The 12,613-nt window shown below is 40.8% G+C and overlaps 1 protein-coding gene across 1 annotated transcript in view; it reads right to left on the bottom strand.

The window, feature by feature from the left end:
• The window catches only part of LOC126456339 (sialin-like), a 136,775-nt gene that overhangs the window by 50,088 nt on the left and 74,074 nt on the right, over positions 1-12,613 (bottom strand). The window contains exons 5-6 of the mRNA XM_050092092.1: positions 10,458-10,678; positions 4,135-4,287 (exon numbers count right to left, since the gene is read on the bottom strand). Coding sequence (XP_049948049.1) covers positions 4,135-4,287; positions 10,458-10,678 — 374 coding nt within the window. The remainder of the gene's footprint in view (positions 1-4,134; positions 4,288-10,457; positions 10,679-12,613) is intronic.

The raw sequence follows: 12,613 nt of genomic DNA, 5'->3' as shown, positions 1-12,613 counted from the left end.
TAATAATTAACAATATAAGCTATCCAGGAACGAAAGGATTATATAATCTATTATTTAAAATTAAATCTCCTAAACAGAGATACACGAGATCTTGAAAACTGTGGTAAAATTCTGAAGGCAATCAGTGCTTATAAGCTAAAGTATCTCTCCTACAGATAAGGGAAAGGACGAAATTACAGACCCTAATCCAGCAGAGCCTAATGATGGAAGGAAAAAATCTAGCCAGATTTTGACAGAGGGGAGGATGAAATTCAAGAAGCATACGTATCAAACCGTTTCTCAGCTGCTATGGAGATTCTATAAGACAGAGCAACACGAAGATGTTAAACACAATATCTTTTTAAAAGCAGAAGATGGAGAAGAAGGAAAGAATGCTTACAATGAGAAATATGATGATTTTCTTGACTGGAAGATGGTCTCCAACAATTCGCCAGCAGATATCGATCTGAATGATGAGGCAGAGCAATTAGTTTTCTTGCTGACTTTAATAACAGTAGGCAGTAATTCATGTTACATTGAAATAAATGAACTTCAGTAACCAGTAATTACTGCTTATAGTTGTGTAAAACAAAGTGAAAAACTCAATGGTAATTTGCATACGAGAGCATTAAATGTTAGCTAGAGCCATGAAGTACTTAAATGAATAATGGTGAACTTACTTTATTCAGTCATTGATCCAAGACTGATTGAGATTATGAGGAAAACAGCTCCACCTTCCATAGAGGTTTCTGTCGAAGCAACAAAACGCGTTTTAATAGTAGTGCTATGCACCGCAGATGTGTGGATGAAATGCTTTTTGGGAGCATAGGAAGTTGTCATTTAGGCTGTTCGTCCTCGTATGCGTGTTTTGCACCCGATTTTTACGCATTTAGATGAATGTAATATGTGGTACAAATATCGAACCATGGCATCTATTAATCTATAATTCAGTAATGTGACTAAGCGAGCTCCGTTTATTTTAATAAGTAATACAGACGATTTAGATGTGTAACTCTGTAATTTAGAGGTCCATTGTGCTTGCAAAGTGTGGTACAACACTCAAACTTTTATCGTTAATAAGTCCTGCTTGATCTAACAGCTCTAATCAGTGGTGTCAACAGCTTGTGGTTAGCGTCTCAGGACTCCGGGTTCGATTCCCGGCTCAGTTGGAGATTTTCTCTGCTCGGGACTGGGTGCGTGTGTGTGTGTGTGTGTTGTCCTCATCATCATCGATGTGCAAGCCGCCGAAGTAGCGTCAACTAAAAAGACCTGCATCAGGCAGACGATTCTGGTCACAAATGTCATTCGCACATTTAATTTCGTTTTTGATAGTAGTGCAAATATCCACGCTGTATCTGTTTCAATAAATAATACAGACAATTTAGATGTGAAAGTATTTCATTTGATGACCCATTGTGATTGCAAAATGTGTTTCGCGCCTGGAATTTTAGAATTTTATTTCGGTGCAAAACGCGCATTTAAGGGATCTATAATTGTACTTGCATATTACGATAAGTAACCTACAAGTTTTTTCTGTGTTCGGTAAATGATATACAGTTTTGTCACAGATTTTACTTTGGGCACATCGATTCTGTCATCTTCTTTGTAGGTGATATAACTCTGGCACATTCTTTGATCATTTCCTGGGTGTAAACCAAGCAGTTGCTGTCCTCGTGTTTTGTAGTTTAAGTGATACATAGTAAGAAAAACACCTTAATTACTTTCTAATATGGTGTTTGGCTATGATGTGTGTGTGTGTGTGTGTGTGTGTGTGTGTGTGGGTGGGTGGGTGGGTGGGCGGGCGGATGGCTGAGTGTGGTTTTTACACTGCGTATTGTTATTAAATATTGGTATCATTCATTAGTTGATTACAATTTTAGAGAGTCACAGTTACGATTGGTAAATGTTTTAGAGAGAGTTAGCTCTAGCGTTCCAATTTGTAAGCATTACAACAGTTCGTTTTGTACTTAACTTCGACTAGGCCCAGTCATATGTATCATATACGATTTGAGATCTTGTTGTGTCTTAACCCATGCTTGGTACAATAATCGCTCACTGGATGTTCAAAAGTGTTATATCATTTCGCATTTATAAGTCCTGTGGAATAATATTTAAAGTAAAACTCATCTTCACAACTATAAATTTCTAATTTGTTAATTACACTGCATCCGTGAAAAATGGTTTTGAACTATTTATGATGCGTATGCTTTATAATTGTTCTTATATTCAGCAATGAGTGCCATATAATTTCCAATGAAATTTACGGATGTGACTGACAAGACACTCCATAACAGCTTTTTTGTACTCAGGAACGAAAACACAGTTCATGTTTCTTTTAATGGCGTTCTGTTCCACGCAGTTTAGGTGGAGGCTGTGTATTTATAAAGTGTGTGTGTGTGTATGTGTGTGAGTGTGTGTGTGTGTGTGTGTGTGTGTGTTTTTCTAATGTATTTTAGATGTGAAAATATTGCAAACGTATTTTTTGCACAAATAAGTCAGGCCATTCAGATACTTATGAGCACAGCCAAGATGGCTATCCTGTGATGGGCTGTTTCATTTCAATGACTGCTATGATACTACATGGTAACTAGCTGTTTGATTTTAATAGCGGCTAAAATACTAAGCTCTGACTGGAGGGGCAACAAACTAAACTGTGCCTATGACATCATCTTGAATTTTTTTTCATTTTCTTGTCAAAACAACTGGGTTAAATCCGCCCTCTTGGATTTTTATTGACTATTTCATTTTAAGGTTAGGATGCGGTTGTCTGGAGAAGGGGACGAGTACAATGCACAATTGAGCAACTTCTTCCATCTTGGATTTCGATTGGTTGGAGAGGAGAGGGGAGGGCAGGGGGAAATGTGGCATTGGTTGATGATGTCATTGATAAGGACGATGACATTACTGATGAAAGTGATGACGTCATTAATAGGGAGGACCTGGTCTGTGATATCACTGGCTCTGAATGTAGGCAGCCAATGAGATTACTCTTGCGTGCTAGCTGGATGGGCAGTATTCAAGAATTCTCATTGCCTTCCTAGTTAGAACGTGTTCGTTTGACGTTTCATTGTATCACTTTTCTGTACAGGACGGTTAGAAACAATCTGAAAATCATGTAAGGGTGTTGCAGAGGAGGTTGTTCTGAGAAATGATTGTTAAGAAAAAAATTTGACACGTTGCAGCGTTTCCGAGATATTTAGCATTGAAGTCAGCTAATGAGGCGGTTGCGCGAGCAAATTCAAGCAGCCTGACACAGACAGTGTCGCCATACATGTTCTTCGTGTGGTTTTCTCAGACCGAACACGCGTAGTTTTTGCTCGCCTAGCTTAGATTTATCACTTTCGAACAGACCCATTTTAAGTAGTAATGAGCATCTGAAAGAGTGATAAGTCACAGATCCACAGATGTCTGTGCATTACAGCATTTTAGCGCGTGCAAGTGCTTGGCCGGCAGCTATGGCCGAGCTGTTCTAGGCGCTTCAATCTGGAACCGCGCGACCACTACGGTTGCAGGTTCGAATCCTGCCTTGGGCATGGATGTGTGTGATGTCCTTATGTTAGTTAGGTTTAAGTAGTTCTAAGTTCTAGGGGACTGAAGACCTCAGATGTTAAGTCCCATAATGCTCAGAGCCATTTGAGCAAGTGCTTAAATTTACTCGCAAGACGACCTCGTTGGCTAACTGCAATGATAACTCGAAAACGGTGCGACAAATTGAATTATTTCTTAACAATTGTTTCTCAGCAAAATCTCCCCTGCAGTATCCTTACAAGCTATTCAGACTGTTTCTGACCACATTGTACAGGATGCTCATATGACAGAAATCTCAAAAATCGATAGTAGATGAGACTTAAAGCGAGCTTGCATCATTTGTATGTTACACAGTTCAGATTATTGTTCTAATTTCGGTGACTTTAACGATTAAGTGCATCGCGTTTTACTTAGTGCATACGTCGGGGCTGTGATGTACTTCCCGCAGGCCAGATGCGTTGCTAGCTATGAGTTGAAATGATTGCATCAACACAACTGTAAAAAACAGTGTAAACCATTTTTCTTTACCAGTGAAAAAAATGCAACAGGAAGTTATATTCGTAGTAACAAACACTTCGACTAATGCGTCCGTAAAGTAAAACTGATATAATAGTATTCCACACTCACATCTTGAACGCCGAAATGAAGTATGAACTTGAGGTAAGTCGGAAGATCAGAAAGCATAGTGTACAGTACCCACGCAGTCCCAGAATGGAACACTATTCCTGCCCACACTGGTGCAGAAGTCAGAATCTTCATCCACGGGACGGGCAACTTCTCCTGAAAAACATCAACTTCGCATTATGCACAGGAAAATATTCCCAGATTCCAGTTTTCATAAGCAACATTACATATACACTGGTTAAAAAGGACATCAGTCAGTATATCATGATAATTCTTGGTTCGAATGGAATGTCTAAAGCACTTTGGGGTACCATATCAAGGAATATACGGAAACATGATGTCGGCAGCCTGCTCTCCCTGGATAGCACCATGAGAGACGCTGAGCTTGAAGTCTTATGATAACAGCAAAACGACAGTATACACATCAATCACAAATGTTACTGGTAAGTGGGACAGTGACAAGTATTAAACTTGCAAGAGTTAGTTGGCAGTCATTTATAGTGTTCACTCTGATATTAACAAATATAGACACAAGTGAGAGATGGCGAATTCCGCTTGAGTGTTCCAGAGAGCAAATGAAGACGGCGAAATTCCTTTCCGACAGCGAATTCATCCACGAGTGCCGAATGAAAGGCAGGCATGCCAGCTAGAACAAATACTAAAAATCTCGACAGGACCGATAATATTAGCCCGTACTGTTCCCAATCGTTTTCTCAAAGGTGAGGTGTACACCTACGATTAGGACACTGTTTGTAGTGCTAATAACAACGTGACCCCGCTATGCATAAACATATTTAATTGTAAAACTGGAGCACGTCGAATGGGTATTAGACTTGTGCTTCATTCTCTGACGAATCACGGTATCGTGTTCGGCCAAATAAACATAACTTTTACATCTGGGGAAAGTGTGGTAGCCAACATTTTTGGGAGACATATTCAAATATAGCGATGATGTGGGCAGAAATCAGCGCTAGCACACATAGACACGCCACCATTTCCGGAACGTTTCATCGGAGGAGTGAAGACTTATTGATGATATCCTCCGAACTCTTGTACCTCGACGTCGATTGGACGTTAAACACCAACTTTTGTTCTGTAGAATGCGGAGTGTTCTTCTCAGGTCCATAATTGTAATGGATTTCAGTTCTTGCTCTCATACGTACATACATAAAACAAGATGAAAGTGTCACTCGAATTCTCGACGTCGCTACTGAGATCAACGTAGACCGAATTTTACGGTTAACATGCTCTGTTCACTGGAAGTTTACTATAGACGTTTGAGATTCACATGGCAGGATCTCTCGTGACTTTTCAAGACAAGATTGCTCTTCTTGAGAAATTGCAAAATATTCTACAGGAACTCATGAGTAAGAGCGAACCATCGATGCGCCGGCCGGAGTGACCGAGCGGTTCTAAGCGCTACAGTCTGGAACCACGCGACCGCTACGGTCGCAGGTTCGAATCCTGCCTCGGGCATGGATGTGTGTGATGTCCTTAGGTTAGTTAGGTTTACGTAGTTCTAAGTTCTAGGGGACTGATGACCTCAGAAGTTAAGTCCCATAGTGCTCAGAGCCATTTGAACCATTTTTTTTTTTTTTTGAACCATCGATGCGGTGTTGATGATTCGCAGTGACCCAAAACTGTAATAGCAGATGACAACTTTGATTGCTTCGTCAGTTTCTGAGCTCTCCCACTGTCGCAAAAATTGTCGTCTGATGTCTTTTGTAACAAAAAGTAAGAATGGCAGTTCGGACATTGTCCTCTGATACTTCAGAAGACATTTTGTTTTCTTTTAATTTTCACGTTGCCTCTTGTCACTTTTTTGCTTGAAGCGACCTACGTTTTTACGGGATCCCTACTCCAGGTCAGTGGCATCTGCTAATTCAGTCAAGTCGTCGAAAGAGAAACTGCAACGCTTTTGACTGTACATGAAACGTATTCGCACCTGCGAGTACATTTCACGTATTTCTTAACAGCTGTAGTCGCCACAGTGCCTGTCCCTTCGAACATGCATACATGTCTGAAGGAATTTTGCATCGTAATTCGAAATAACACAGGCACTGCAATATCTTACTTTTGATTAAAATTTTGCTAGGATCATACATTTATTAAGGCTTCAAGTTATATTCATTTGTTTCATTCTTTCGTTTAATGCAAAGATGCCTGGTGGCATCACTGTTTATGCTCTGTGTAAAGTTGCAGGTCACCCATTAACTATTTAGCTAAAATATTTAGAAGAGTTACTTCGCGCTGTATATAGTAAAACACTTTGGCTGTAGATAGCTGAAGGTTTATTTTCTATTGTTTATTCCAATCCGAGCTATAAACAGAACAGGTGTGTTTTTGATGCACTCAGAGGACTCGAATTCAAAGTCTGATTTATCATTTTGGAGGTTGGCCTGAAAGACGAGGAGAAAATATGGCGTTAGTGACCAGCTGGACTTTCGTAATATCCAGGAATGATAAACGACAGTAGGCAATCAGGCATTAGTCTTGCCTTCCTCTTGATGTTTGTCCAGCGTATGCTTCTAGTGACATAACTTCGGGGACGTTTGATAAACAGCTGTTCAGCAACAAAGAAGTTCCCTGTTGGGGAAATCGGACGCGGAAACTATTACAATGTTTAAGACTGCTTATGGGAATACTGCCTTAAGTAAAACCAAAGTCTACCAGTGGTTTTCACGTTTAAAAAAATTGAGAAATGTCAGTTGAAGATCAACCCGTTCAGGACGCCCCTCAACGTCAAGAAGTGACGAAAACGTCGACGAAATCATTGCCCTCGTTCGTAAAGACCGTCGCCGAAATGTTGATCAACTTTATGAGGTGTCTGGAATATCATGGAGTTAAATTCAGACGATTTTATCCTATGATTTGCACATGAGAAGGGTTGCAGCCAAAGTTGTCCCTCCCCTTCCCACAGACGAGCAAAGGGAGCATCGACTCCAGGCATGTTTCGAGCTTCAAAATCAGCTCAAAGAGGACCTGAATTTTTTCCTAAGGTGATTACTGGCGATAAACTGTGGTGCTATGGATACGACCCCGAGACAAATCAGCAATCAAGCCTATGGAAGACAAGTGGCTTTCCTCGTCCCAAAAAAGCTCGGCAAATCAAGTCAAACGTCAACAAAACGCTCGTTTGTTTTTTTTAAATTGCAGAGGTGTTGTGCAAGCGGAGTTCGTTCCCCCGGGTAAACTGTCAGCCAGGAGCTCTACTTGGAGGTTTTGAAAAGACTGAGGGAGAGTATCCTGAAGGAAAGGGCAGATTTTTGGCGCACAGGCGACTGGTTCTTCCATTGCGGCAACGCGTCGGCCCACACGGCCCTCTCCGTAAAGCAGTTTTGACCAAAAACAGCACGACACCGACTGTCCACCCGCACCCCCTACTCACCAGGTCCTGCCCCATTGGTTTCTTTTTGATCCCCAGACTCAATAGAGACATGAAAGAAAAGCGTTTTGCCACTGTGGAGGAGGTAAAACAAAAATCGCTGGAAGAAATAAAGAACATCCCTATAAGTGAATTTATAAACTGTTTTTAACAATGGAAGGATTGTTTCTTTTATTATTATTATTTTTTTTTTTTTTTGTTCCTCTAGTTGTCGTCCGTGTTCAGGCGTATTGGTTTGGCAGTAGCCGTTACTTCAGTTATGCTAAAACTGAGGTTCCCGTTGCAGCTTTGAGCGAGCCAGTCCACCAAACCCACTGTCTTCCACCCATGACAGGATAGAGTAGCATGGAGAGCTGCATCAAACCAGTCTCAGGACTGAAGACCACAACAACAATAAACTAGACTAATACCCTTAGGGTCTCATTTCAAACTGTCGACACATTTTGGGAAGCGAATTACTGTTCAAAGTGTTCTCATGACCATAATTATTCGTTGTATCATAGGCTGTAAATATTGGTCCGATCCCAGAGAAGTAAAACAACTGCATATAATTACAGAGCCTCCACGCAGTTCCAATGATGTTACAACATATACAAAAAATATTCTTCGTCAAGCACCCTCAGCGTCTTCTCCAGGCCCATGTAAGGGCGACGTGATCCAGTGATCGGGTGTAGTGCTTTCCTTACGTCTCGATTTAACAACTACATGACCTGCAGGGGCCCCTGAAATATACATATAACTCGTACGGAAGTTCTCTGTAGGAAGGATGGAAGGTCTGGACCATTACAATTAAGCCGCATTGGAATTCGCAAAAATAATTCCTTTGCCCCATCTTGACACATACGTTAGGTAACCGCTTTAGAACTGCTCTTAAACGCCAGCCGGGAGGGCCGAGCGGTTCTAGGCGCTACAGTCTGGAACCGAGCGACCGCTACGGTCGCAGGTTAGAATCCTGCCTCGGGCATGGATGTGTGTGGTGTCCTTAGGTTAGTAAGGTTTAAGTAGTTCTAAGTTCTGGGGGACTGATGACCTCAGCAGTTAAGTCCCATAGTGCTCAGAGCCATTTGAACCATTTTGCTCTTAAACACGTTCTGGTGTACAGACTGTCGTCACACACCTTGCGTCCACTAATGTTAACAAGTCCTATCGACTACAGAGATATTTATCCATTCTAACATAAACAACAAATATTCTGTTCCTCAAGGAGGCAAAGGCTAGCCTACAGTCTGTTCTGCTAGTACTGAATAACCTGACATCATATGGACGTGTTGCAGTGAAACCATAAATCAAATAAAATGTGAGAAAGCGACTAAAAGAGACTAGTTGGAGCATCAAGAAGCTGAATAATGGTGACAGTTTCGGTGGACATAGCGAAAAACGAGTTTCTGTCTGTGAATAAAAGTGACATGGACACTATCACCGTAACACGTGTTCAAAAATGGCCGGTTTGGTCATACGTCGCTCATCTTCATAAACCGTATCCCTTCTGTAGGAGGCAATGAACTTATACACGATAATATGTTCTCATACTCACTGACATTTATAGTAAGCTTACATGTTACCAAAACAGAAGATACGGAATGTGGGGGAGGAAGAAGGAAGTGTCTAGTGATGCGAGACCCTAACGTGTCTCGGGTACAGTAATACACCAAGTCCTAGTGGATTAAATTCTTCATTGCAGCTCTCCTTTCTCCGAAGATAACGCTCATTTGTAACGATAGTGCGGAGTTAAACAGGATAAACATTACCTGCGCACAGATCTTTGCGGGCAGTCAATATATTTTCTTTCATGTACAGTGTATAATTTTATAGGTTTTTAAATATCGAGCCAGTATGTTCGACGTGAAGACTTCAAATCAACTGGGCCCCAGAATCCTAAGAGCCCTTTCAATCCCATTCATGCTGCACACTATGCTAAATGTCTTAGCTTTTCTTCGTTGGTGTTCTTCCTCTGATATCATCTCTCGTTCTCCGTTTTCTTTATTCTGTGCTATTTCTGAGAGCTGCCTCCGTGTTCCTTTCCACTCATACATTTACTGTCACTGTCCGCTGTTGTACCACTCCTCTGCCGACGTCACCATGTTTAGAAATGTCTTGTTCCCAGCCACTCGCTAATATGTTGGGTTCCTGAAACGTATCCGTCTTATCCTTTTCTAACAACTAAAGCCAAAGAAACTTTTTGCGCTGGGTGTGCTTTGTTGTATTTCGCTACACGTATTTATTGCAAGAACTCTTTCTCGTTTCCACCTCCACGTAGGGTTCTTTCCCATCTACTTCTTAAGAGAATGACTCGAAATGACTAACATCGTAAATATGGGTTCAACAAAAGACTTCAGTGGTTTATAGACGGATATCTACTTTAGATGGACCAGTGACCACTTCTCCACAATTACCTATGTTACAAAGTAAAGAACGGTCCAGCTGTCGCGTTAGCTTTTGTATACCAATTTCCATATTTACGTTATTATTAAATATTAGTCTCTTCATCATCTCCATCATCATCGCCAGTACCATCAGTACGTGTAGTCTCCATTAACAGCACGCATAATATACGGCAGTATAGATATTTATCTCATTACATCAGTCAATGAGCCACAATGATCTTTCAAACGTTTCCTCATCCACTATACCAATTTGCGCACGAGTTTCAATAACAACTGTCAGTTTTCTTTGTTGTAGCCGCTAAACTGAAAATGTATTGAATTCTCCTAGATGATAAGATAAGCAGAATACACGTGAACGCTTCAAGAGATAACGCCTGATAAGTGGAACGTATGGAATTAATGAAGATTAAATGTCAGAGCATATCGAAGTAAAATGTAATTCAGTCTTTTCCGATTTCTTTCCCTGGGCGCATAGACCTACCTTACTTCGAAACAAGTTAAAGGCGTGTACGTCCACAATTCTAAGGGAATAACAAAACAATCATAAGTTCACTCACCTGTTTGTCGTTAACCTGCTGCCCAAAACCGGCCTTTATGTACTCTTTCTCCTGCAACGATATTCGTGGGTGGTCGTCTGGGGTGCTGTAAATGAGGTACAGCCAGGGCACGAACCAAGCGACAGCGACGGCGCCGAAGAAGTAGAACGCCATCGGCCACCCTCCTGCTTCAACCAGCACGCCGGAAACAGCCATAGCTATCAGACTGCCGGCGTAAATACCTGAACAAGAGAACACGCATACTGGAAATCTCGAGATATACCTGGGCTTTTGATCAACAGCATGAGCTGTGATGAGAATCTCAGATGACAGCAGGACAATAACTCTTGACGCCTGAGGTAAACTATCGCTAGTGCAAGAATGACGATTTTGAGGTTGTGGCTTGTTTAAGTTGTATCTTCTTTGGGGTGAACTGTTGTATGTGTACGTTTCACAGAATAGAAACTCAGCAATGTGATACTATCGTATGTGCAAGCAGAATCCAGCGGTAAACAATTGTTAGTGATGATGCTTCAAGTGAGCCGAATGTTGAGCGCCGCGCTCCTGATCGTATCGGCTATTACGATAGTTTACCTCTCAGTTATACATTACTTCCGTATCATCAGATGCATTGTTAATCATGTGCAAATAGCAAACTTCTGTATATTTTGATGTTTGGAACAGCATTTGTGGAACTAGCGCTGAAATTAGTACAGGTAAGCAAATGTTTAAGTACTTCAAATACCTCGAGAATTAATATTCTATCCTACAATCTCACTCCTTCATCAACCGAGAACTTTCAGTCAGTGTGCATAACTATTGCAGATTGTAGGGTATTATTCGTTATAATGGAAAGTAACAAGCCCTTGTGGCACATTCCCCGATTTAGGAGAAGAATGATCTGGATGCTTTACCGCCAGGAGGCCATATTAATATCGTAACACAATTACAGAAGCTGCTCTTCCTTCTGACGAAAATGACTGGCTGGAATATACAGAACTGACACATCATACGATCAATCAAAGTTACGCCTCTATTACTCATAATGTGACATTTGCATTCAGCAAAATTGATTACATTTTCCATAATAATGCTATTTTACTTATTTACTGAGGAAAATGACACTGCAAATGGATTGGGTGTTGTGGTTTCTTAAGACAACGTTATTGATGGAATCGATATGTTGCTAACGAATGAAGAATCCCAGGCATATGATTTTCAATTCTCATTTTGGTTGGCCATAAGATATTCATTTACATAAATGTACATAAAAATGTACTTCAGACCAAAACACAATTAATGGCATTTCAATTGTACTAATGATGATTTTAATCATTTTAAGTCTTATTAATTTGGTTGCTTCCTTATGTTTTGAAGTCTCCGCCTTTTTCATAGTTGGTAGCCGAGTATAGGTGTATAGGGTCCTACTATGTGGTCAGCTCCGATGATGACGACATCGGTAAGACATGCAACTATGAAATACACGATGAAAAGATCGAATGCGGTCGTAGTGAGGCAGACGATTCCGGTGGTGAAGTTCCCTTTCAAGGCCAAAGACTTCAAGTTTGCAAAACAATTTTGTTAAATACTTTGAGTATTTCGGAAGTGTATGTCACCACAGTTTGGTACGAAACTCTGCTGATGGAATTGTTGATCCAGATCGGAGAGAAAAGAAAGTTCCACCAGATAAGTTGGCCGAAAAAATAAGGAACGGTGTCAGAATGCACATCACAATGTTCCCCAAAAGCATTAGTCTCTACAGCCGAGAGAAATCAGGTATCTTCGTAGCCATCTCAATATATCAAAAATGTATTCTTTGTACTTAGAGCACCGCAAGGGAAAACAAGTGAAGCAAGAGTTTACTACAAAGCAGTGACTTTACCATGGCACTTTAAGACCAAGTTTGACTTTGGTGTCAAGGAACCTGCTAAAGATACCTGTGATGACAGTGACAAATTTCAGATGAACCTAAAGAATGATATAACAGATGCAGAAGCAATCCATATTAAATAAGATTATGATGCCCACTTGTCAGTAATATAAGACACAAAAAAAAGACCTTTGACAAAAATCGGTCTAAATAATCTGGATTAAAGGAAAGGTTGTCATGTTCGATCTTCAGAAATGTTTGCCGACACCACACCTTACTAAATATATGTCCAGAGATTTCTTAGATA

The sequence above is a fragment of the Schistocerca serialis genome, chromosome 2, assembly GCF_023864345.2.
Source record: "Schistocerca serialis cubense isolate TAMUIC-IGC-003099 chromosome 2, iqSchSeri2.2, whole genome shotgun sequence".
NCBI classification, from domain to species: Eukaryota; Metazoa; Arthropoda; class Insecta; order Orthoptera; family Acrididae; genus Schistocerca; species Schistocerca serialis.
Note: the sequence above shows the minus strand (reverse complement) of the source record. Positions and strands in the feature narration are given on the sequence as shown.